The sequence below is a fragment of the Tenrec ecaudatus genome, chromosome 12, assembly GCF_050624435.1.
Source record: "Tenrec ecaudatus isolate mTenEca1 chromosome 12, mTenEca1.hap1, whole genome shotgun sequence".
Taxonomy (NCBI): domain Eukaryota; kingdom Metazoa; phylum Chordata; class Mammalia; order Afrosoricida; family Tenrecidae; genus Tenrec; species Tenrec ecaudatus.
In genome coordinates this window covers 136,433,200-136,459,200 of record NC_134541.1, presented here as the reverse complement: position 1 = coordinate 136,459,200, position 26,001 = coordinate 136,433,200, and the positions used below count along the sequence as shown (strand labels likewise).

The 26,001-nt window shown below is 53.4% G+C and overlaps 1 protein-coding gene across 1 annotated transcript in view; it reads left to right on the top strand.

Annotated features, from left to right (window-relative positions):
• MYH16 (myosin heavy chain 16) overlaps positions 1 to 26,001 on the top strand; it is a 58,573-nt gene that overhangs the window by 5,761 nt on the left and 26,811 nt on the right. Inside the window, exons 6-21 of the mRNA XM_075528554.1 lie at positions 1,326 to 1,418; positions 2,952 to 3,015; positions 3,401 to 3,499; positions 5,680 to 5,783; positions 6,852 to 6,990; positions 7,795 to 8,063; positions 9,741 to 9,911; positions 12,147 to 12,326; positions 14,259 to 14,385; positions 15,846 to 15,904; positions 16,797 to 16,884; positions 17,157 to 17,274; positions 19,171 to 19,291; positions 21,458 to 21,594; positions 23,066 to 23,147; positions 24,462 to 24,635. Of these exons, the coding sequence (XP_075384669.1) occupies positions 1,326 to 1,418; positions 2,952 to 3,015; positions 3,401 to 3,499; positions 5,680 to 5,783; positions 6,852 to 6,990; positions 7,795 to 8,063; positions 9,741 to 9,911; positions 12,147 to 12,326; positions 14,259 to 14,385; positions 15,846 to 15,904; positions 16,797 to 16,884; positions 17,157 to 17,274; positions 19,171 to 19,291; positions 21,458 to 21,594; positions 23,066 to 23,147; positions 24,462 to 24,635 (2,025 nt within the window). The remainder of the gene's footprint in view (positions 1 to 1,325; positions 1,419 to 2,951; positions 3,016 to 3,400; positions 3,500 to 5,679; positions 5,784 to 6,851; positions 6,991 to 7,794; positions 8,064 to 9,740; positions 9,912 to 12,146; positions 12,327 to 14,258; positions 14,386 to 15,845; positions 15,905 to 16,796; positions 16,885 to 17,156; positions 17,275 to 19,170; positions 19,292 to 21,457; positions 21,595 to 23,065; positions 23,148 to 24,461; positions 24,636 to 26,001) is intronic.

The following is a 26,001-nucleotide window of genomic DNA, read 5'->3' as shown; positions in this document are numbered from 1 at the left end:
GGCAGACGTTGCTTTTCTCCCAGGCTGCATCTGCCCCTAGAAGGGCTGCCCACAAGCTACTTCTGCTGATGCAACTTTCCTGGCCTCGGGCAACAAGCATGAGCCGGGGCCTGATGCACCCAGAAAGGGACCGGAGAAAACGGGGGCTTCTGGGGAAGACCAGAGAGGCCCAGGGAGAGGCTCAGGGTCAGCCCACAGCAAAGGGAGGTGACAAAGACTGAGGAGTGAGGCTGAGGCTGGGCACAGGGCCTCTTGCAGGGGAATGAAACTGTTTTGGAAATAGAGGTTATAGTTGAACAACAGTGGAATATGGTCCATGACATGGACCTGAACACACAGAAATAATGAAAATGTCAAGCACATACATACACATACATATCGAGGGCAGATATATATGAGACCTGGTGGGGTAGTGGTTATGCCTTGAGCTGCTAACCAGGAGATTAGCTGTTCAAAACCACCTGTCGCTCTATGGGGGAAAGATGAGGCTTTCTACTCCTGTAAAGAGTTGCTCTCTCAGGAACCTACAGGGGCAGTTCGACCCTTTCCTATAGGGTTGCCATGAGACAGATTGACTCAGTGGCAGTGAGTTTGGTGTTTGATGATAGATAGATAGATAGATAGATAGATAGATAGATAGATAGATAGATAGATAGATAGATAGATATTTAAGGATCCTTGGTGGGTTACCCATTGGGCTGCTAAGTGCAAGGTCAGTGGTGCAAACCCACCAGCCGCTCCTCAGGAGAAAGATGAGGCTGTGTGCTCTTGTAAAGGTTTTGCAGCCTCAGAACCCCCCAAGGGCCATTCTACTCTGTCCTATAGGTTGCTATGAGTCAGTAGCAGCTCTATGGTAGTGAATGATACATGTTTTTACACACATGTAGAGTTGTGTGTATGTGTGGTGAAAACATACATAATAAACCCTCTCCAATTCCACAGCTCGCCCCCAACACCCACCCACACAGACACACACACACACACACACACAATTCAATGATGTGGGTGCAATTCTTCATGTTGGCAACCCAGACCCTCCTCCTTTCTTTCTTAGTGTTGGACATATTTTATCCCAATAATATGTTAAAAGCTGATCTTCATCAGTTTGCCCCACTCAGTCTCATGATTCATAGAAAAGGTAAGGTTGAGGGTCTGTCAGTGTCCCCAGATCCCCCAATGCTGGGGAGCCCCAGAAGGACAGACATAGCTAGGCAACAGCTGCCCTCCCCAGATGCCCATCCCCACAGGCCCTTCTCCTGCTAGGCTCCCTGGTGGAGGGGCCACGTTTGACTGCTCACCCCACTTTTTATTTCTTTCTGGGTCAGGGGTCCCTGGAGGATCAAATCATCCAGGCCAACCCTGTGCTGGAGGCCTTTGGGAACGCCAAGACCACCAGGAACAACAACTCTTCCCGCTTCGTAAGTGTGAGCCGCCAAGGCAGCTGGACCTACCACCCCTCTATCCCGGTTCTGGGACAGGAACCCGAAGCTGATCCAGATCCAAATCCAAACACTCAGAGATGAAGAGCAAAGTCCTGGTGTCTCCTCCCAGAGAGCTCTAAAGAGGACCAGTCAGGGTCTCGAGGGCCTGTATGGCAGCATTTACACAGAGGGGTGTTAGCTTAGAGAGCCAGCGAGGAAGGGGATGGTGGGGTGGAGCTGTCCAACAGGAGGTAGCAAGGAGAGTCAGAGATCTACAATCTCAAGAAGCCTGGGCCACTTTGAGGAGCAGGGGCAGAGACAGTGCTGAAACGGGAGTCCCAGAGGGGACTCTGTTCTGCCCCAGTCTCCTGCCAGACACCCCATGGGTAGAGCGCAGCCAGTTGACAAGGGGGTCTGGAGGATGGTGGAAAGGAGACACAGGTGGACAGTGGGGAACCGAGCTGAAGGTACACAGGTCCAGGCCCAGGTGAGAGAAAGACATGAGCCAGCTGCGGTCCAGTCAATCACATGTGTGCTAGAGTTGAACTGCTGACCAGAAGGCTCTCAGAACTATATTGCCAGGCCTTTCTCTTGAGGCAGTTCTGGGTGGATTTGAACCACCAACCTTTTGGTCAGCAGCCTATCACATTAACTATTTCCCCATACCCAGGGCCACTGGGTGGACACGTTGTTGTGTTGTATGTCATCGCAGGGACAAAGTAGAGTGGCCCAATCGTGTTTCCAGGTCATTTCTCTTGCTTAGCAGGTGGTAGGTTTGAACCAGGAAGTTAGAATTTGGAGTAGGGAAGAGATATTGTGGGGATTCTGGCAGATCAGCCAAGCTGGGGTGGCATTTGTGGGGGGGCACCACATCCAACAGTCTCCAAGAGCAGTTGGTGGTTTTGAACTGCATTGGGCTATCAACTACAAGGTCAGCAGTTCGAGCCACCAGCTGCTCCTTGGAAGAAAGATGAGGCTTTCTATGTACATAAAGAGTGGCAGTCTCTCAGAGAGACACAGGGGCAGTTCTCCTAAGTCCTGAGAGTGGCTGAGTCAGAAGTGGCTTGATGGCAGTCAGTGAGTTTTTAAAATTTTTTAGATTTGAATCACCAACCTTGCCCTCAGCAGCTAAGTGCTTAACCATGGCACTGAGGTTCTTGTTTCCAAGGGAGAGAAATGGAACATTTCTTTCTAAGGAGATCCCACCCAACCCTAGTTTGGCTGGTCTTCCAGAATCCCAATGCCTCATCGCTACTCCAGATTCCAAAGGGTCCCAGCCACCTGCTGAGCATGCTTCTCCCCTGAGAATGCCCCCAATCTACAGGCGACTTCACCGACTCTAGGTTTAGTTCTGAGGCCTGTCTGCCACTGTGTCAGGGAAATTCATGGTTCACCCACAGCTATAGCTAGCCCAGATCTATCCCCCATCACCTCCTCAGAATCCATGAACAAATCACAGCCAAAGCTGGCCACAGAGCGCTTGCTCTAAAGTGACCCTAGACCCTGCTCACACCCCTCTTCTGCGCCCAGGGCAAGTTCATCCGGATCCACTTTGGGACGACTGGCAAGCTGGCTGGAGCTGACATAGAGAGCTGTAAGTCAGGGTGCTTGGGGAGAAGTCATCTAGGTAGGGCCGGCGATATCATGCAGGTGCATCAGCCATATGAAAATGCAGGTTCCCTTTTTCAAAGGGCATTAAGCATGTCAGGGCCAGTTATTGTGATGTTTGATAAGTTTTTTGAGTTGTTGAAAATGTAGCCCCCACCCAATTCACAATAAGAGTCACCATGGTATCCAGGAGCCATGGGAGGGGGATTAAACCAAACCCAGGGCCCCCTGTGCACATGCCTGCTCCCCACCACCTCCCTCTCCCAGGGTGGAAGGAAGGGGGCCTCCATGACTGGCGATGCCCTGCACTTGGGTGGGGTGGGGGCTGGGTGGAGCTACATTCAGGGGTGTCTCTGTTTGTTCCCTCTCAGACCTCTTAGAGAAATCCCGGGTCATCTCACAGCAGTCAGCTGAGCGGGGCTACCACATCTTCTACCAGATTCTCTCGAACAAGAAGCCGGAGCTCATCGGTAACCACGTGTGCGCCCGCCCTGCCCCTTGGCTCGCTGGTCCCCGAAGAGGAGGAGGGTCTCTGGGAACCACGAGGGCGATATGCACCGGTTGGGGAAGCTTTCTCTTGTGGGGCAGAACACATTGGACTGTGGGAGGGGATTAGAGGCGCCTGTGGCTCATGAGGGGATGTGTGTGTAGCAGTGGCAGGCCCATGGTCCCTGGGCCTGATGCTCAGGGGGCAGCTGGGGCCAGTCCACCACCACAGGGAGCTCTGCCAGTGCTCTGCTAGGTGCTGACAGGTGGATGTTGACTCACAGCTGTCAGGACCGAGTAGCACTGCCTCCCAGGTGACCTCGGCTGTGTTGTATGAAAGCTGCTTACTAGGTCTTTCTCCACAGGGTCACTGTGTAAGCCCCAACCACCAACCTCTGGCACTTAACCATCTGCACCACCAGGACTACCGTTCTTGCCTGTGAAGTAGTACCAGGCTCTCCTCTGAGTAGACACAGTGCACACGGGGTGCCCAGATCGACCAGCCATGTGCACACGGCCGCTTGACTGGGTGTCCTTGTGCAGGGTCCACTATGCTCCAGCATCCATGGCAGACCTGCCCGAGATGGGAAACAGGAAAGGGAAGAAAGACTCCGTCTTGCCCACATACCTCCTAACCCAGCCCAAGACTGGGCCCTGGGATCCTGGATCCCTGGGCCTCCTTTGGTTGGACACAGGGTGCTGGCTAATTCAGGAGTAACCTTCTGAAATGGGGGAACTTCACGTACAAATTCAGGTTTCTTGCTTCTGTGTTTCGGAGTAGCAGAAATCTGGTTACTCTGGGTGTGGCCTCCTCCGTGGTACTGACCAGGGCAGCTTTCTCATTAGTCAGGCATATGAACGCTCCTGGTCACCACACTCCCCGCCAAGCCCTGTGGCCTCTCTGAAACCACAACACGGTGGCTGCCGCCTCTCATCTTCCTTCTTGACTCTGGGTGACTTCTCTCCATTGGTTGTTGCTGTCAGTTGCCCTCTAGTAAATCCTGACCCATGGTGGCCCAGGTGTGCACCAAACTGATGTACAGGGCACAGACTGCCTGGTCTGCCTTCCGAGAGGCCGAGGGAGATGTCTGTGGTGGGGGGCGTTGTTAGGTGTCATTAAGTCAGCTCCTACTCCCAGCAGCCCCATGTAACAGCAACGGCCCAGCACCAGTCCCCTGATCCTTATATTGGAGCCCATTGTTGCTGCCAAAGAGTCCATTCATCTTATAGAGGCCCTTCCTCTTTCTCACTGCCACTCTACAAAGCCCGAGAACCTTCTCCAGGGTCTGTCCTGACAACATGTCCGATGTGTTTGAGACAGTCTCAGAGGCCATCCTTGCCCTAAGGAGCACTGGGGCTGCCCTTCTTCCAAGACCAATTTGTTTTTTATTTTGGCAGTCCATGGTACTTTCAAGATTCTTCTCCAGCACCATAATTCACGTGCATGGATTTTTCTTCTGTCTTCCTTATTCAGTGTCCACCTTTCACAAGCCTATGAGGTGATTGAAAGTACCATAGCTTGCGTCAGGCGCACCTCAGTCCTCAAAGTAACATCCTTGCTTTTCAATGCAATCCTTTGGTTGATCTCGACTGCTGCTTCCATGAGTATTGCTTGTGGATCCGAGCCAGACAAAATCCTTGACGATTTCCATCTTTTTTGCATTTATCATGGGCGGTGAGTCTTATCAGGGAGATGAGGGGAGGATATGTCTTGTGCCCATGACTCTTTCAAAAGTGAAAAAACAAGAAAGGCCCACAAAGCCACCCATCTCAAGAGCTGTCGGCATGAGCGTGCTTCCTTGCGCACAGGGACGACATTCCTGTGGGAGCCAAGTGTGAGTGGCTGTCTTGCCTTTCATGGGAGAGGAGAATTCATGCATTCCAGAAATATCCTACTGGGTGCCTATCGGATGCCAGCTACTGGGCCAAGTGACAGAGAGCACCGCCCAGTTCTTGGGGTCTTCTTGCCCCTCTTGTTCCTTGTGTGACCACGTCTGAGTCCCACTGCTACTCCAAGTTCCATTTCTGGTTGCCTTTGCCCCTGTAACCCCATGCGCCCCACCCTCATGCCTGGCACCAGAGTCACTTAGAAATGCTGGTAACAAGGAAGGAGTGGCAGCCCGCCTACACCCAGGTTGCTATGCTGTTCATCTTCTCTTGGCAGAGAGTCTACTGCTGGTCTCCAACCCCAAGGAGTACAACTGGGTGAGCCAGGGCGTCACCGTGGTGGACAACATGGACGATGGGGAGGAGCTGCAGATCACAGACGTAAGTGGTGGGGTTGGGGGGAAGTAGTGGCCAGTGACAGAAAGGTGGTGGCCCTGAGCCACAGCCACCAGCTTTGGCGCCCCCTCAGAGCATCCTGGATTCTTCCTCAGAGCTCTCTGGGGCTGTTGTGGTGGTTAGGTGCCGCAGAGCTGGTTCTGGTTCATAGCAACCCCAAGTACGAGAGAATGAAGTACTGACCCAGCACCATGATCATGTTCACTGCTGTTTGAGCCCATGGCTACAGCCACTGCGCAAATCCAGCTCGCTGAAGGTCTTCCTCTTTTTCTGCTGGCCTTCCGCTTCACCAAGAATGATGCCTTTTCCCAGAGCCTGGTCCTGCCTGATGATGTGTCCAAAGGATGGTTGAGCTGCTGTTTATCCCAAGCCCATTGTCACGAGCAGGGTCTCCACACGATGCTTCCTCCTCCCACCCCAGTTAGAAGTGGCCCTCCAGTCTCCTCAGCATCCAGGGCCACCCTGTCCCTCCTCTGACAACACAGAGCCCTTCAGACCTAGATCTACTCTCCTAGGCTGTTGCCTCCTCTTAGACAACAGACTTGATTGCTGAATCCTCTGTGATTCCCTCCAGCCCCGTTCATAAAGCCTTAGTAACACCGGTCGAAACTTGACACACCATTTTTATTTGACCCCTGTCCTTTTCATTGCCCTCAAGTCAGGTCGGACTCATGGGGCCCCTACAGGACAGAGTAGAACTGCCTCTGTGGGTTTCTGAGGCTGCAACTCTTTCCAAGAACGCAAAGCCTCATCTTTCTCCCGCGGAGCAGCCGGTGGGTTCGCACCACCAACCTTGTGGTTAGCAGCCCAACACCACTGTGCCTTGTGACCACCCTCTTCTGCAGAATATTTTCGTAAATAGCATGGATATTTTGCGGAGCATCTGGGTTGGACTCCGTGGAGGGAAGCAAGCCTCCCCTGCTCAGGGTGGGGTTGGGGGGGGGGGGGAGGTGACATCCGGAGTCCATGCCCCGAGTGGCAGCCATGACCTCTGCTCTGTGGACCAGCAGCCAGGAGTCTTTCATTGTCCCTGTCTGCCTCATTGCCTCCAAGGTCGCCTTTGATGTGCTGGGGTTCACTGCTGAAGAGAAGATTGGCGTCTATAAGCTGACTGGGGGCATCATGCACTTCGGGAACATGAAGTTCAAGCAGAAGCCCCGAGAGGAGCAGGCAGAAGTGGACACCACTGAGGGTAGGTCTGGCTGCTCAGAGGTGAGGCAGCCGCATGCAGGGCTGCCCTGGGCTCCGGTGTCTGTGCACATCCCAGGGAAGTGTCGTGTGTTCTCAGGCTGACGGGGAGCTGTACACCAAGGGCGCTACGTGGCTGTGCAGACAGCAGAACTCACTGAGATGGTGATGATGCAGACATGATTTTGGTTTCTGAATTAGTCTCTAAGGGCGGCCATGACAAAACGCCACAAAATGGGTGGCTTTAAAAAACAGATGTCTGCAGTGGTTACACGTTAGGCTGCAATCTGAAAGGTCAGCAGTTCAAAACCACTAGGTACTCCGTGGGAGAAAGACTGGGTTCCTGTAAAGAGTTATAATCTCAGAAACCCACAGGAGCAGGTCTACCCTGTCCTGTCCTGTAGGGTCGCTGTGAGTTGGCATCAAATTTCACCCCCTTTGTTTGCTCTCTTGTAAAACACCATTCAGTAGGGATCAGAGTTAGGGCCCATCCTACTCCAGTATAATAATCTCCTCTGACTTAACTCATAAAAGAAAAACCTTATTCCCAAACAAGGTCACACTCTCCGGCACAGGCGTTAGGACCTCACAGTATGTTTTGGGAGGGACATACCTCCATCCATACAGTTTCTACACCCTGACCTTGAGCGAGCGTGGAAGACACCTCAGACCCCCATTTCCTTGTTGGCAAAAATGGGGTGTCCTCCAGCCTCATCACCCCTTAGTTACAACAGATGGGGTGGGTCCCTCTTGGGGGGGGTGATGCCATCTCCCTGTCCCTCATCTGCGCCTCCCCCTCCCTGCTCAGTGGCCGACAAAGTCGCCCATCTCATGGGCCTCAATTCCGGGGAGCTCCAGAAGGGCATCACCCGGCCCCGGGTCAAAGTGGGCAACGAGTTTGTGCAGAAGGGCCAGAACATGGAGCAGTGCAACAACTCCATCGGGGCCCTGGGCAAGGCCGTCTATGACAAGATGTTCAAGTGGCTGGTGGTCAGGATCAACAAGACCCTGGACACCAAGATGCAGAGACAGTTCTTCATCGGGGTGCTGGACATCGCCGGCTTCGAGATCTTCGAGGTGAGCCCGTTCTCAGCCGTGGTCTCTGCCTCTGGGAGGCCGTTCTTCCTTTGAAAACTGATTTTCAGTACAGCTTTCCTGTTTCTCACTTCACACCGGTGGCAGGCTGACCACAGCTGGTCTCTAGGTCTCTGACTTTGGGAGTCCAGAAGACCCGGCTTCCTTGCTGAGGGCAGCAGCTTAGGAATGATGGTGGGAACCAGTGGTGTTGCTGGAGCCAGGCTAGAGCGCCAGCTCACAGGAGCTGGTTGTCAGAATTTCAGGAAGGTGGTTAGACAGGGGTGTGGTATTGATAGCTTGCAGTTAGCCGAGGTGTGAGTATTTACACCGTGGAAATTGGCACACACGACACATATGAATGTTGAGGGTGTCTTCGTTTGTTTTAGAGAAAACTGGTTTGCCCATAAAAAATAAGTCTCAGATCTCTTCATAAGACTGGTGGTGGGTCAGGAAGAGTTTACCTTTGTAATTTGCCACCTGATCGAGAGAAAAATGCGACTTTCTACTTTTGTAAAGATTTATAGTCTGGACACCGGCAGGGGGACATCTTGGAGATGAGCCCTGGAGGGTCGCTGTGAATTGGAATCGACTCAAGGGCAGTGAGTCGGAAGTTTGGACTTTAGCAAAAGTCTTGAATTAAGAGGTCAGGAGCCTGGTTCTGGACTCAGATTGGTTATCAATGAGCTTGTAGTCTCAGTAAAGTGGCTGCCCTTCTCAGAACCTCAGTTGACACAACTGTCAAATAAACAGTCTGGAAGAGAGGCTTTTTAAAGGTTCATTCAGCTCCACTGAGCTGTTCAGCCACAACTTCCAGTAGCCACGGGCAGATGTTTCCAAAAAGCCTCTTTTCTTTCGGGCTCTCCACGATGGAGCTCGCATTGAAGACAATCGGATTGGTTTCTTTCTCAGGTAGAAGGAGCTTCGGAGGAAGTTCCCAGACTATCACCCCTTGGGCCCTGGGCAGGGGTGAGGGAGGGGCAGAAGAAGAGCACCCTAAAGCCCACAGCCCCAGGTAGTGGAATAGACAGCCAGGCTTGGTGTCCCAGCTCAGCTCCTTCCAGGCTGAGTGCCTCTGTTTCCCTGTCTGTAAGTGGTGACAATCACCACTTTTGCCCGGACAGGCTTCCAAGGGGATCCGGAGACATGTGCAGCACAGGGCCAGGCACACAGCACGTGCCCCACACCGGCCACCAAGGTGGTTACAGCCACACTCCCCTCTCACTCACTGACCTCCGAGACCTCAGCTTGGAGGATCATTGGGGGAATGTTTCCTCTGAGTTTAAGAACAAAACGAAAACGGCTTCTCATACATCTTGACCAACGAGGACGAGAAAAACTAGAGGCAGAGTGACATTGCCACACAGTGACGATGACAGACAGAAGTCAGACCGCGGGGCAGGTTCTCACGGCACCTATCACATCCTCATGGTCCTAGGCAATGGTTCCTCCCACAAGGACTTCTGCTAGCCACCTGGTGCTGAGTCCCAGCGACCCCACGTCCCTATGGTGTGCGTAAGGGGAGGGTCCAGAGAATGGCCTCTCCCAGGTCAGATTCAGGGAGTACACTGAGGAGTGGGTAGGGAGGCACATGGCACAGGAGGGCCTTCCCTGGCAGCGCCCTTCTCCTAAGAGCCCCCGAGTCTGTGCTGACTGGCCTCCTCTGGCTTCCCGCCACAGTTCAACAGCTTCGAGCAGCTGTGCATCAACTTCACCAATGAGAAGTTGCAGCAGTTCTTCAACCACCACATGTTCGTGCTGGAGCAGGAGGAGTACAAGAGGGAGGGCATCGATTGGGTCTTCATCGACTTTGGCCTGGACCTGCAGGCCTGCATCGACCTCCTGGAAAAGGTAACCTGCTTCTCCAGGGGGAGTGGGAGGAGCCCTGACCTGGACACACCTAGGGGCAGATTGCACTGGGGCCTTGGGGGCCAGCGGCACCTGGCTTCCAGACAGTGAGTAGCGTGGCTGGCAAGCTCCTGTGGTCTTGCCTCTCGCGTCCCTTCTGTAAAATGGGGACAAGCACCGCTGCAGCAGCCATTGCTATCTGAGCTGGACCACATCACATGCGTCCTCATTGGGACGGGGGAGGGGGGCACTTTATTGAACAGGCATGCCCTGCTCTTGATTGTGCTTTGCTTCTCCGTGGCCCAGTGGGGATCGAACCCACCAGCCGCTCTACAGGAGAAAGATGAAGCTCTCTGCATCCGTAAAGATTCACCATCTCAGAAGCCCCCAGAGGCAGCTCTACTCTGTCCCACGGGGTCACTGTGAGATGGAATCTGCTTGGTGGCAGTGGGTTGGTTTTGGTTTTATTTTCTTCACGTGATCACACTTTCCAGAGATTACACTTTTCACAATCGGATGTCCGTGGCTACCCTGCGTGGGGCAAGCCTCTCAGCACGGTGGGCACAGCAGTGTGTACTCACCCTCTGTCTCTGTGTCCCATCACCCCTTCTCGTGCTGACCCTGCACACGCCCTAGGCCATAGTAGCATGTAAGACCCCAGTACATGCGGAAACATAGCCTTTATAGGCCCGGGGGAACCAAAAACATCCAAGTGGCTCACTTCCCAGTGACATGGAGCCTTACTGCAGTGGCTGGGATCTCAGGGCAGCCTGTATCCATTTCACAGTTGGGGGATCCAGAGGCACAGAGAAGGGAAGCCACTTGTCCATGCTCACACAGCCTGTGAGTGACAAACCCAGGTCATCCAATGGTTTTGCTTATATGCATGCCTTGTGGGACGCTTCAGCAGACGGCCGAGTTCGAGGCTCTCTGCCCGATTTGATGTAAAAGGAGACCACCAGTGGGAGAGCTGAGAAAACATGAACAAAACCTGTTTGTAGTGTTGTGGCCATGTTCATTTCCTGGCAGTCCTTGGTGTGTGGTGGCTAGGAGCCCCCAAACCAAACTCAGTACCACTGAGTCGAGGCTGACACCTAATGACCCTGTAGGACAGGGTAGAACCGCCCCTGTCACTTTTCACGGGTGGCTGGTGGTTCCAAATGCTGGCCTGATGATGAACAGCCTAGCTCTACCCCCCCCCCCCGCCCCACCCAGGGCTCCTGTTGGCTAGGAGAGTGGCTAACATTTGGAGAAGCTGGTGAGGGCATGTGGGAATTCTCGGTGCTATTTGTGTAACATTTTTGCCAGCCTGAAACTATCTCAAGAGGGAAAATTAACAACGAAAAGAAAGGAAGGGTGTACCTTATCTCCAAGAGACGGCCTTGGGCCAGTCACAGGAGAATGGGTCATGGAGGCAGAATAGGGCCACCATTTGGGGACACTGAGGGTCCTCCCCTTGTCCCTGGGAACACAGTCTCCCAATCCAGCCACGTGCACAATGCCTCAGTGCATGCACGAGCGTATACACACACACACACACACACACACACACACACACACACAAGTTAGCAAGGAGCCCTGGCCTAGTGGTTATGTGTTGGGCTGCTATCTGCAAGGTCAGCAGTTTTAAAACCACTAACGGCTCCTCAGAAGAAAAAGGGGGGCTTTCTACTCCCATAAAGCACGGTAGTCTTAGAAACCCACAGGGGTGGTTCTGCCTTGCCCTGTCGGGTCTCCATGGGTCGTCCTTGAGTTTTTTGGTTCAGTTAGTGGAGCCTAAAATCTCCTTATGGGCCTCTGTGGTTAAGCTCAACCTTCTCCCAGAAGTCTCCCTTTTCAGATTCAGCTCCTCCATGAGTGGGGGTATCTGAGTCCCTAACTTCATTGACCAACTCCCCTGTTTGTTCTAAGAAGAGGCCTGACTCCCCTGTGGGGTTGGGAGCCAGACTGTCTTCAAGCAGCTCCACTTTTCATCTGGGATTAGCCCGAGGCAAGCTCTTGGGCTCCTCAGGCCTCAGCTTCCCTTTGGGTACTGATAGAGCTGGGAGTGGGGGGCACTTGACAAAGCCTAACTCCTCCTAAGTCCAGGGGGCTGTGACGCTTGCAGCAGAGCCAGGCACCACTCTCGGAGGTCTGGGCCAGGCAGTGGGTGTGCTGCTCCCCTGCAGCCAATGCAGCACCCCGAGGTCTCTTTGGGGTCCTGCACCTCCTCTGACATCACCCTTCCTTCCCTCCTAGCCCATGGGCATCTTCTCCATCTTGGAGGAACAGTGTGTCTTCCCCAAAGCCACGGATGCCACATTCAAGGCGGCCTTGTATGACAACCACCTGGGCAAGTCCAACAACTTCCTCAAACCCAAAGGCGGCAAGGGCAAGGGGCCCGAGGCCCACTTCGAGCTCGTCCACTATGCAGGCACCGTAAGTACCAACCTCCATGGCTCTCTGTGGCCCCGACTGCTGTCTATCCACTGCTGCCACCGAGACTCATCCTGACATGTCTTTGTAGAAGCTTCTTGCTTCCAAGTTAGCACTGTGACCGTACCACTGGGGCACAGCCAAGGAAGCTATTGGAGAGCAGTTGGTGGTCTGTGCTTCAGGGCCACGTCTCCCCACTGACAGTTGAACCCCAGCCCTGGCCAGAAGTGACACCCCTGGCATAAAAGGGGGAACAAGTGTATGAGCCCATTCATTATTCCCTGATGGAAGCATGCAACTCTCTGACAGCTTGTGGCCTCCAGACCCACAAGGTGACATCCGTGGAATGACTTTTTTTCACTCATGAAAGATTTAATGTTTCAGGAAGAGGGAAATTCAGTACAACAAAGACTCAGGCTCTAATGAAATGACGGATAAGGGAGGTGCCTGGCTTCCTTGGAATTTCAACAGTGGCGTGCACACGTACATCCCTGTTTCCACGGCATGTGTTTAGTTGTCTGTGGGTTTAGCTTCAGGACGCAATAGCCTAGGGTCAGAGCTGAGGAAAGCTACTGGGGCATCTGGGCACCAGGGCAAGACTGTGATATTCTCAGCCATAGCAATACCAGTTACTCACAGAACAGATCTTACTGATACCCTGAGCAAACGACAAGTCTAATTGCAGTTTCACACCACCACCCGCCCCGCCCCTCCCCTCCCGACCCTGAAATGAAATGAGCTCTGTGTTTGTAGCAGTGGAATAGTGCAGATAAGATGGGGGACCCCATTCCCAAGAAGGCCCTAAACCAGGGTTAGGGGACCTTATTTCTGCCAAGGGCCATTTGGAGATTTATATCGTTATTTGTCATGGGCTATACTGATCAAACCTATAGTTGACTGACCCCTAATGTGACAGTTGGAGCTGCTTCTCTTTGGTGAGGTGTGTGGTGTTAGCTGGTATCGGTGATTTTGAGGGCCAGATGCACCCCCCCTCCCACTCTAAAATAAGGTACAGGGATGTGACATGTCTGCTTAGGAGATGGGATGCTCAGAGGTGTCAGCGACCGACTCGCTGCCTCCGTTCTTAGTGCCGAGAGAGAAGGGCCTGACTGGCTCCTCCCTTCTTGTCCCTCCACATGACAAAATGAGCAACAGGAATGTGTGGCTACCCAGTTAGTTACCTGGGCATAGGTAGATCCCAGTTCTGGATGGGCAGTGGCCTACAGTGTTGTGAGCAGAGGGGTGGGCTCCTTGCCTGGACAGAAGATACCCCTCAAGGAATCCCTTATGTATCTCAGGCGTCCACAGGCTGGACACCTACAGCAAGAGCAGCACCTGGGAGGCCTGCACACTTTCACAGAGGAAGATCTAAGGGTCAACAGGGTCCAGAAAATGCAGACAGGTCGCAGGCCATGAGAGAGGAGCCTACTTGATAAGCCACGCCCAGAGATGAGGTAGACCGGGCAGGGCAGACAAAAGTGCAGACCAGAAGAGCCATGTGCAGGGTCGGCACAGCCTGTCGACAGAGAATGGGGTTCAGGGATATCCTAGGACACCTGGAAATTCATCATGATAAGAATTGAAACTGTAGAAAGGAAATGTTTTGAAAATGATGATGGCAACATATGCACTAATGTGATTGATACCATTGAAGTATGGATTGTTGTAAGAGCTGCAAGAGCCCCCAATAAAATGATTTTCTAAAATTAATTTTTTTATAAAAGAATGCTTCTGCAAAACAGTGATTTTTAAATAACAGAATTAAAGTAAATAAATATATACATAAAAAGAAAAAAATAATTGAAACCACAGGAGATGGGGCTCAAGTCCAAGGAGGCCAGAGCAGAGTAGAGCTGCAGAGACGGGCAGAGCTGTGGGACTGGAAAGGGGAAGTCAGGTCCCGACGTTCACCCCCTTGTGTCTGCTCCCCTCCAGGTGGGCTACAACATTACAGGCTGGCTGGAGAAGAACAAAGACCCCCTGAATGAAACCGTGGTGGGTTTGTTCCAGAAATCGACCTTGGGGCTCCTGGGCCTTCTCTTCAAAGAGGAAGAGGCACCAGGTATGCCTGCCCCTGGTGTGTCCAGTCTGCCTCTGCCCGTGCTCATGAGCGGCCCAAACGGAAAGAAAGACAACCCAACCTTGCTCATCCTTGAGAGCAGAGTGGGCATTTGCCCCTACAGACCACTTCTCCAGAGCTTCTGCCTCAATAGTCAACTCCTCTCCTTTCTACTCAATGTCAACAGGCACCTGGGACTAGTGGGCTTCCATGGAAAATGTTGGGGGAAAGTAACTAACCTGCAGAAGTCTAGCAGCAGAAATGTAATTGATGTGCACATGCATGTGCATATACATGCCCTGCCTAGTTCCAGAAGGAATTAAGATAACTTGAACTGACATCCACAAAGTCGTCTTCAACAAGGACGCTAGGAGTGCCAGGAAGAAATAAATGTCTAGTTGTGAGAGGAGAGAGGGGACTGGGCTTTTAGCAGCAAGGCCACAGGCTAGTGGAGGAGCTAGACGAGGTGGGCCATGGAGGATACTGTCATAGAGGGGTCTCGATACATCCCGGGAGCTTCCAATAGCAGAATTGGTCACTGGGTCCATATCACCTCTAGATGGAGGAAAAGTGACACCAAAAATTACTTTTCTGCTCTGGGATCTGTGTCTGATCCCTGCCTCCTGCCCACAGGAGCTGGCTCTGAGTGGGAGACTCTCCATGGGGATACAGCTCAGTGGGCATTGCTAGTACACCAGCTGCCATTGAATCAGTGTGTGTGTGTGTGTGTGTGTGTGTGTGTGTGTGTGTGTGTGTTTGTGTGTGTGGTGTGGACAACTGTGCTCCATAGGTTGTTGATGAATGATTTTGGGGGAAGTGGAGCGCCGTGCCTTCCTTCCAAAGTGCCTGTGGGTGGACACGAGCCACCAGCCTTCCAGTGAGCAGCCGAGCACACTAACCATTGGCGTCACTGTATGGCTCCTTGGCTGGGGGCCACTGTCCCCACCAACACGCCCGCTCTCCAGCTGCTCTTGGCTCTTCTTCCACAGACAGTGGGAGTGGCTCATCCCTGAGGGACAGCCTTGAGACAGGCTAGATCACAAAACACCGCACTCTTCCTGAGGAGCTAAGCACCCCCTTAGGAGCCCTGGTGGTATAATGGTTACTTGTTGGGCTGCTAACTGCAAGGTCAGAAGTTTGAAACTACCAGCCTCTCCTCGGGAGAAAGATGGGGCTTTCTGCTCCTATAGAATTACAGTCTCAGAAACTCACAGGGAACAGTTCTGCCCTGTCCCATAGGGTTGCTTCGAGTCAGCATCGACTTGATGGCAGTGAAAGAAGCACCCCCTTTGACAATGATGTCACAGTCAACCTATTCGCCCACCCCCTGGGCAGACCTCATTTTCCCTGCATGAGGGTCTTACCTCATCTGGTCCCCAGAAAGACCTCTTTAGAACAAGAGAGCACCGGTCCTTTGGCACAGAGCTCACTGGGGCTACCTTCCCTGCCCTTGTCTTCCTCAGCTGGCACTAAGAAGCAAAAGAGAGGGTCCTCCTTCATGACGGTCTCCAACTTCTACAGGGTGAGTCAGACAGTCCAGGAGGCCACCAGGACTCCAGGGCTCTCAACGGTTCCGCTTGATTGGGTGGGGCCTGGCCGGGTAGTGTAGTGGGTTACCCTGAGGGAGAAAGATAAGGCTGTCTGTTTCTGTAAAGATTGACAGCCTTGGGGACCCATTGGGACAGCTCTACTCTGTCCTGGAGGATCCCTAGGGGTTGGAACTAAGTTGACAGCATGAGAATGATGGGTCCCACCTGACCACATTGTTTTTCACACTGGAACCCAGAGGGCGAAGAAACTTGCCTCGTGTAGCATATCAAGAAATCAATGCCTAAGATTTAGGGTCCCGGGTTGACTGGCAGGTCTTGGGGACTTGTCAAAACCTGCAGAGATTTGAACCTTACTGGAAAAGTGTCGCAAAAACTGCAGCCAATGGGGAGGTGACAAGAAGAGAGTTGTCAGTTCTTTCCCAGAGTGGGGCTGGCCCAAGCAGGCCCACAGAGCAGGATGGACCCTCCGTTAGGAAGACCCACTGGAGAGGTCAACACTGGGTGGGATTCACCCACACAGGCACTGTGGTCCCTTGTGGTAATGAGGTGCCACAGTGAGCCAGCCCTGAGCCCCACTTCTGATAAACCATGTGGCCTGGGGGAGGTGATTGGACATTGAGAGAAGGCTACTCAATAGAACATCCTGTGAAAATATTCTATTGTGTGTCATCCAATATGGCAGCTGTGCCCTTGAAAAGTGGCATATGTCCTTGAAGGCCACACCGAACTGAATTTTCGATGCCAGTTAACTCATCACAGGTTAAATAAATGGCCTCTTCTACGCGTGGACGCTCACACGGCACCCACACGGAGCTCCACTCACTTCTCCTTCATCCTGTTCCTCCCTCCTCTCCCTACCTCCAGGAGCAGCTGAACAAGCTGATGACCACTCTCCACAGCACCTCCCCCCACTTTGTCCGCTGTATTGTCCCCAATGAGTTCAAGCAATCAGGTGTGTACAAGGCAGGGGCGGGTCCCCCGGCCAGTGCGAAGTCCAGAGATGAGGGGGACAAAGTGGGGCCCTGTGAGACACCCAAAAATAGTGCTCTGCTTGCTTTGTCAAGCCGAGGGGTGCCTGCCCAGCCTGAAGCCCCCACTCCGAAGGTCCTTTGGGTTTAGATTGAATCGGGTCAGATCTGGGGCCCCATTGGAGGAGTCTGGTGTAGATGACATGGCTGGTTGGTTCAGTCCTGGAAGTGAGTCCTGTACCCTCACTTTTGGCAGGCGTGGTGGATGCCCACCTGATCATGCACCAGCTGGCTTGTAACGGTGTCCTGGAGGGCATCCGTATCTGCAGGAAGGGCTTCCCCAACAGGCTGCAGTACCCCGAGTTCAAACAGAGGTGAGTGTGGCCTTCCTGGGGCTTAGAGGACCCTTTTCCATCTTCTAGGGGACCGACGAGGTGATAGAAGGGGCCCTGGGGGTGCCATGGTTAAAGTGCTTGGCTGTCAACCCAACGACCAGCCTGATCCAAAGCCACTAGGCTCCAGGAGAGAAAAATATGGTGGTCTGTTTCCATAAGATTCCAGTCTAGGAAACCCTATGGGGCAATTCTATTCTGCCCTACTGGGTTGCTAAAAGTTGGAATCCACTTGTGGGCAGTAGGTGTGGGTTTGGGACGGGATTAGTTGATAAGTAGAGTCCAACTGTGGCAGACACTAAGGGCCTCCTCTCAGGACCACCCCACGACACTCCTTTACCTACTACTTACTGCCACGGGGTCAATTCAGCCTCACAGACCCTCTATATGGGGTTTCCAGGGCTGAACATCTTAACAGAAGCAGATAAGTTCAACTTTCTCTCTTGAAGCAGAGGCTGGTTGTGAACCACTGACCTTGCAGTTAGCAGTACAAGGACACCGATTAGTACACAGTAACCCAACTTTCCACAGTCAGAGCCTCTATTTCTTTGCCTGAGGACTTTCTTTGGCTGCTGGAGCCTGCTTTGCTCCCAACCTAACAGGCTCTAAACCAAACCAAACTCAGTGCCATCGAGTCATTAGTGACCCCCTGTGGGTTTCTGAGACTCTATTGATGGCAGTAGAAAGCTCAGTCTTCCTTCCGAAGAGCTGTGGGTGGCTTCAAACTGCTGACCATGCGGATCACAGTCCAACTTGTAACCACTGAGCCACCAGGGCTCCTACCTAGCAACCGTGCAGTGTCCAAAATGAATCCCTCCCCAGGGGTAGCCCTCAACCAATGACAGAGGAGAGTGGGCGTATAAATACTGCACCTTCCCTCCATGCTGATGGGCCTGTGCTGGTAAAACAGCAGGCTCTCTAGGTTTGGGGAAGTTTTGTCTGGTTTTCCTTTGTTTTCCCAACTTTTATTAACTTTTGTTGTGGTGGAGAATATACTTAGCGAGTCATGCACCCAATCAGTGGCATTAATTACAATGAGTTAGGCAATCATACTCACCCCCCTTTTCTGAGTTACCCCTCCCTCATTAACATAAAATCACTGCCCTCCCCCTAGGGTTCCTATTGAATCCTTCAAGTGGCTGTTGGCAATTTGACCCAAGATAGATCTTAAAAGAGTATAAGGGCCAGGGCAGATCATTTTTACTAGCTCAGCTAAAAGATTGCTTCCCTTTTAAAAGACTTTGGGGTTTGTTTGCTTTTTAAGATGACCTCAGGGCAGAAGTTTCATGGGTTCCTCTACTGCCCGCAACCCCCACGGCTCCTGAAAGTCTAAAGTCTGTGAAGATTTCAAATCCTGTTCTGCATTTTCTTCTTTTTGATCAGGCTTCTTCTGTGGAAGCTTTGATCAAGATGTTCACTGATAGTAGCTGGTACCATGCGGTTCTTCTGCTCTCAGGGCAAAGGAGGCAGTGGTTCTTGGAGGCTGTTAGCCACACGGTCCATCTCTTCCTGTTCTGCCTCTCCTTCTCCCACTGGTGCTCCAGAAACCAATGTATGCCATAGATGGCTGTTTGCAAGCTTTCTGGGTTGTCCCAGGCTCCACTCAATGGAATAGGAGGTAGAACAGAAGCACTAAACATGTTATTAGATCAGTTCAGTGGGATGTCCCATGAAACCATGACCTGAAATCTCCAGAACAAGGAACCCAATTCCATGAGCTATTTGGTTATCCGTACCGGCCTCAGGAGCCGCTCCTGTTTTCGTGTGTGCCGTTGCTGCAAATGCCTGTCTCATAGGCCGACTCATGTGGTGAATGGGCTTCAAGTGCTGCTGGCTTGGCTGTGGTGTTCTCTTCAGGCCACCTCTCTCTCTCTCCAGGTACCAAGTGCTGAATCCCAACGTGATCCCCCAGGGCTTCGTGGACAACAAGAAAGCCTCAGAGCTGCTGCTTGGGTCCATCGACCTGGACGTGAATGAATACAAAATCGGACATACCAAGGTAGGGTCTTTCAGTGAGTGCCCTCTCCTTGCACCCTCCCAGCCTGGGCCTGGAAAGGTGGCTTCAGGTCGTGACTCTCAGTCAACCCATGACCAGCTGCCAGTCTTGGGCCAGTCTCGCTACTGTTCTGAGTCTTGGATCCCACCTCTGAGAAATTGGAGATCATGTCAAGTGCTTTGGGTTTGGGGTGATGAGCTGTGGGACACGTGGGAGAACCAGTTGAGTGTTCCTCAGTACCATTGTTTTTGGTTTTCACGGCCATACAGCTAGCTCACAGCGAGCCCGTGCACAGCAGAACCAGATGTTGCCAGCCCTGAGCCATTTCTGGGATAATCTGTGAATATGGTCGTTGGGATCCATAGGGCTCTCGCTGACTGGTTGTCAGAAGTAGATCACCAGACCTTCCTTCCTGCCCATCACAGTCTAGAGGCTCCATTGAAACCGATTCAGCATTATCTCGGTCGGCAAGCTTCCACAAGGGACAGGTGGGGGCTGCACAGGAGGTGCATTAATTGGGAATTGAACCCAGTTTTCCTGCCTGGAAGACGAGGACTCTTCCACTGAGCCACCACTGCCCTTAGTGTTGTGTGAGTCCTGAATGTCTCAAAAAGCCCTTTGGAATGGAGGGTCTGATCCAGCACGGCAGGCACTATGGAGAGAAGCTAATCAGATGAAGTCACCCTCAGCCCAGCCCAGCCACACAGCTGGGCCATGAGTCAGAGTTGACTTGCACAGAGGGTCGGCCCAGCTGCTCTCTGCTCCTGGCCCCACCGAGTCCCATTGACACGGTGAGGGCAGTGGTACAGGTGCCCACCCACAGCTGTACCCCAGTGTTACAGCCAGGCAGACACAGGGGCTTTGTAGGCCTTGCCCTTATGTAGCCATGAGCAAGTCTCTTGGCCCTCTGAGCCTCGTGTATGAGCCAGATAGACACAGTCTCCACGGCCCATTTCAGGTGATCCTCATGAAAGCCCCCAGCCCATGAGCACAGCCAGCTCATCTGGCTCCTCAGCAAGCATTTACTGCATATCTGCCACCCACCAGGTTTCTAGGCTTGGGATCCAACAGTGGCCAGGAATCCCCAGGCCCCTGGAGCTTGCTCCATGCTATTCCACATGGCCTCCCTCAACATGCTGCCTGTGGCTGAGGGGACACTTCAGGCTTCACAAGGGAGTCATAGAGACCTTGAGCTGGAAATAACCTCAGAGACCAGCTGGCCCCTCCTGACCCACCCATCTTTTGACTTATGAGCAATGTAGGGGAGTCCAGAGAGAGAGCGGCAACACACCCAGTTTCATGGAGTGAAGCAGGACACAACTTAGGACCAGTACATCTGGCATCAGCCCAAGGTGCTCAGACAGGGCCAGGCTGACCTGGCAGCAGGAGCAGGACAGCGAACAGGCTGGTTCTGCCAGTGAGTAGTGTCCCTACCCCTCCACTGGCTCAGGTGGTCTCCTCACCCATCACATGTCCCCTCGAGCTCCTCAAACACCAAAGCTATCCCCAGTGAATTTGAGCCCCCAAGAACCCATTAAATCAAAGCTGTATTTATCACCGAGGACTTCTATAGCCAAGTGCCAAGGACTTGCAGGCTTATAAAACCACTGCTGTGGACTTGATCCCGGCTCACAGCAACCCGTGGAACACATGACGGCTGGTTTTCCAGAAGCAGATCCCAGGCCTTTCTTCTGAGGTGCCTCTGGGTGGATTTGAACAGCCAACCTCTCAGCTGGTAGTCAAGTGATTAATGACTGCCACCACCCACGGTGCAGCCTTGGAAACCCACTGGGGCAGTTCTACCCTGTCCTAGAGCGTCCCGTAAGTCAGAAGGGACTGTGGCAGTAAAGGTCCCCTTTAATTCCTATAGCAACCCTCTGGGTGAGGGGCCAGCAGCCCACTTCACAGCTGAGAAGCCGAGGCTCAGGATACTGCCCTGCTAGTCAGGGCAGAGCCAGGACTTTCCACTGGGGGCTCCCACGTGCTCAGGAGGAAGCCTCCCTGAAACATCTACTGCAGACACATCTGAACCTTCAAGGACCCTTCTGGCCCACCGGTTGTTTCATTTGTAGCTAGCTCCTCCCTGCCCCCGGCCCCCATGGCTAGTCTGGGGTGAGAGCTGGGCTTTCTTAGCTGGTGGTGTCTCACCCACGCCCCCCCACACACCAGGTGTTCTTCCGAGCGGGTATCCTGGCCAAGCTTGAGGATATGCGAGATGACCGCCTGGCCAAGATCATGACGATGCTGCAGTGTCGGCTCCGAGGCTTCCTCATGAGGATCGAGTTCAAGAAGATGCTGGAGAGAAGGTAGCCCTCGCTCAGGCCCCCAGGGGAGGGCCACTGGAGCCACCCCACCCCCAACACACACACGTCAGCTCCATATGCTACCTGGTAAGAGGGGATGAGAGGTGGCCAGCAATGTCTTCACTAGGACACTGTTCAAGGAGCAACCCATAATAACCGCTTGTCCTTACAGAAGGAGACCTGGTTAAGGAGCTCGGCTGCTAACTAAAAGGTCGGCAGTTTGAAGCCACCAGCCACTCCCTGGGAGAAAGACGGCACGTGACCGGGCAGGGTTTCCTTCTGGTGTGCATAGGGACCCCACGGGTCAGAACCGACTCGATGACACCTAACAACAGCAGCCTTAGCAACCCACAGTGGGCAGCTCTACTCTGTCCGACAGGGTCACCGTGGCTCAGGACCACTGGGTGGCAGCGGTTTACTTTGTTGTTTGTTTGTTTGTTTGTTTCTTTGTCAACTCCAGTGGCTTTCATAGCCACCTCCCTCCTTGAGAGTTAGAATGGCACTATGAGAGGAGAACGGAAGGTTGAAGCCCCTATTTTACAGAGGAGTAGACTGAGGTCAGAGGGGTCGAGGGACTGGGCCAGGTTCTTGCAGGAGACCTGGTTTCGAATCAGCCTGTGCCCCAGATAAGCAGCCACTCGCTGAGCCAAGTAGAGGCCGTGTGTTCCTGTGACGCTGACTTCTAAACAGAGATGGTTGATGTTGAGGGGCGGAGTTAAGGCGATTCTCCATGTGACAGAGCAGAGCTGCCTCAGAGGCAAGGTTTTATAAGCTGTCATCTACACAGCGGTGAACCGCAAGGTCGTTCTCCCACAGAGCAGCTGGTGGATCAGAGCTGCCGAGAGCTTTCATTTAGCATCTGAGCACTTCACTGTTGCACCACCAGGAATCCTGGTGACTAGGATCCAAAAATTCTCACTCCAAATACCTGCCACATGCCCAGGATGGCAGTGAAGAAGGAGCTCGGTCCTTCCCAGCCGGGGGTCTCCTTCCTGGAGCTTGTTAGTACCACCATCCCTCCATACTCCTCCTGAAGCAGCCGCTCCCCACAGCCCTGGTGATGACTGATCCCTGAGTGTGAGTGTCTTTCAGAACCACTGAGCCCAGATGTGTCACACAGTGTGATCAGACACTATTTCCCCTGGGCATCTGGTGTATGTCACACTCCAGGATGCTTTTCTAGGTTCACCAGGTCACAGCATGCAGGTATCAGGAGAAACCTCAGGCTTCTTCATGGCTGAGTAATAGTCCCTTGTGAGGATGGACCACTTGCTGCCCCTCTGTTCACCCCCGTGGGGCCGTCGGGTTGTGTCTGCCTTGTGGCTGTTGTAAGCACTGCTGTGATGACTGACCTCTGATGGACACTGCCCTGAGTTGATCTGTTCCAGTCTGTGGGGTGTCCAGCGAGCAGTGGGATTGCTGGGTCAATGCCTTCCTTCGTCGTAATCCACGCAACCCTGGGTTCTTTTCACAGAATTGGCCTGAAGGTTATCCAGCGCAATGTCCGCAAGTTCCTGCAGCTGCGTTTCTGGGGCTGGTGGAAGCTCTACAACAAGGTGAGGGCCGGGTGGCCCGGCCAGCTTGACTGGCTGCCGCTGCCTGAGAGTGGCGAGGCAGGGGCTTACTCCTGGGCGGAGGCATCCCTTGAGGGTAGGAGCCCACAAGAGTCACTAGGAGTCATCAGAAAATGATGCTTTAGAGACAAGATATAGGAGTCTAGCCTCCACCCAGACAGGCTAATTCCTCCTTAAAGCCAGCCAGGCGGTGTTTTCCCCACCTTCGATCTCATCCCTCAACATCAAATGCACTTAAGATGGAAAAAGCTCCCCATCCCACCCCACCCCATGGCCCCTTGCACCTGGCACAATGGGGGATTTCACCTCCTCTACTGAGTCATCAAGGTGCAGAGCCCTTAGAAACTGGGGATCAGCCCTTTGCTGTCCAGGTGCTGAGACAGTGATGAGGTCAGTGTGAGTCAGAGGTGGCGGGGTGGCCTAGCACTGGAAGCCAGGAGTCACTTAGTGCACGCAGGTCAGACTAGGCCTGGCCTGGCCTCCTGCTCTGGGGCCATCATTAACAGGACAAGGCTCCTGGGTGGTGAAATAATTTACACATGACTACAAACCTAAAGGTTGACAGTTCAAACCCACCCAGTAGTGTCCTCCTGGGAAATGAATCCATTGACTTAATAACCATCAAGAGCCTGTCTTGCCCGCCGCCTCTGCTGGGGGATCCACGGGGGCCCAGCAGTGGCAAGAGGGAGACCTCAGAGGGACCAGTGGTCCAGCAGGACAAAGAGATGAGGACGATGGGCCTAATTCTTCTGAGACTCGGAGGCAAGTGAGAGGTACCAGACGCACTCAGTGGGCCAGAGAGACACTGCTCTGAAGATGCCTCAGAGGTGGGGCAGCAGGAGCCCAGGGCAGAGGTAGGACGTGGCCTTGAGCCAGGGCAGAAGCCATGGACTCATAGTCTAAAGAGAGAAAAAGAAGAGGAAGGGAGGGGAAGGGAGGAGCGGATCCGTAAGGTAAGAAGGGAGGCAATCAAAGGCAGAAGTAGAGCCAGGCAGCCTGGTGGGCACACACTGACGGCAGCAGATGGAAGCCTTGGGCACCTAGATGCTGAGGACAACTACCCTCTCCAGGAGCACCCTGAGAATTGGTCCTGAGTAAGAGTGGCCTTCTCCATGGTACATAGGGATGGATGCTCTCTGGGAAAACTTGACCAGTTGGCACTTGTGTCCAGGATTCCAGTCACCGCCACTCCCCTATCCCCTAACACACACACACACACCAGCTGCAACCCCACCTCCTGGTTCCTGGACAGGAAGCCCCGCTCCTAATCCAGTGAGGGTCTTGCCTGTCGCCTAGGTCAAGCCGCTCCTGAATGTAGCTCGGCAAGAGGAGGAGATGAAGGCCAAGGAGGAAGAACTGAGGAATGCCATGTCCAAGACGCAGGACCTGATGAACAGGGTCAAGGAGCTGGAGGAGAAAACGGCCACTCTCAGCCAGGAAAAGAACGACCTCACCATCCAGCTGCAGGCTGTACGTGGGCTGGGAAGCTGGGGGAGCACAGAAGCGGGGTGAGGGGGAGGGAGGGAGAGGTAAGCTCTTCTGAGAACCCTGTCTGCCCCAACCACGGGGAAATTCCCCAGCCTTCTCTTCCCATTCATTGCAACATCACCCATGACCCAACTTCCAGAAAGTCTCCACCAAATTCTTATTTCCCCACAGCAGCCAGAGATAACCAGAGCTGCCGGCGGGAATGGCAAGGGGGAGACAAAGGGAGGCAGTGGCAGGAGCGCCCTCTGAAGTCAGAGCCTTGCTCTGCAAAGGCCTCCCTGAAACCAAACCACACTCACTGCTGTGGGGTCAATTCTGACTCGTGGCAACCCTATTGGAAAGGTGGGCTTCTGAGACTGTAGCTCTTGACAGGAGTAGAAAGCCTCATCTTTCTCCCGCAGAGCTGCTGGTGGTTGTGAACGGCTGAACTTGCAGTTAGCAGCCCAAACATGTAACCACTAGTCCACCGGGACTCCTTGTAGGAGAGGAAGAACATAGGAAATTGATTGAGGAGGGGCTCTTGCATGGGCTCACTAAATGCCCCCACGGCTACATCCCACGATGGAAACTTGTGGTTTGGACTATAACTTTCTTCTTCCTTCTCTGATTTGGGCCTCACGACCATCCCATAAACACGCACTCTCCGTGTGTCTCACCGGCAGGAAGACACTCAGCTTGCAGACCCTCGGACTCGGTCACTAGCTCATCAGCAGAAAGCTCCCAACTCCAGTCCCTAGCCAGTCCTTTCTGCTTGCCCAACTGTCTCCTGAAGGTGGTGAGGGCATCCAACTCTCCAACTGTCCTTCCACTTTCCCCAAAGCTGCCCCGAACTTCCCTTCTCAGTAGCCTCCCAACACCTCTGAGGCAGATGTTGCTGGAGCCAGTATCTCCACTTCGTACTCGGGGAGGCGGATGCTGAGCCAGACACAACAGAAACCAAAGTGCTGTACTCCCCTGCCAAGCCACCTTCCTTTCCCGCCTGGCAATGGCCGTGGTCCCCTCATTTTGCAGACAAATCACAGGTTTTCAGTAAAGTTGGCACTTGTCCAGGGACCATGCCAGCAGTGCTTTTCTACCTCACCAACCCCGTTTCGGAGACACCCCACTGGAGAGAGTGTCCGCTGTCCCAGTGACTTTCCACACGAACACTGCTCCCAGTTACGCTGACTGAACACCTTCCTGCCTTGCTGCGCAGGTTGATGGAAGGAGGAGACTGGATGCTAATGGTGCCTTCACACAAAAGTGCTATACCATGCAAGGTGTCACGGGGGCGGGTGTAACACCCTGCAAAGGCGGACTCAGCAGGGACCAGCAGATGGAGTGGTTCATCCAGGGCCAGCAGGTGGGG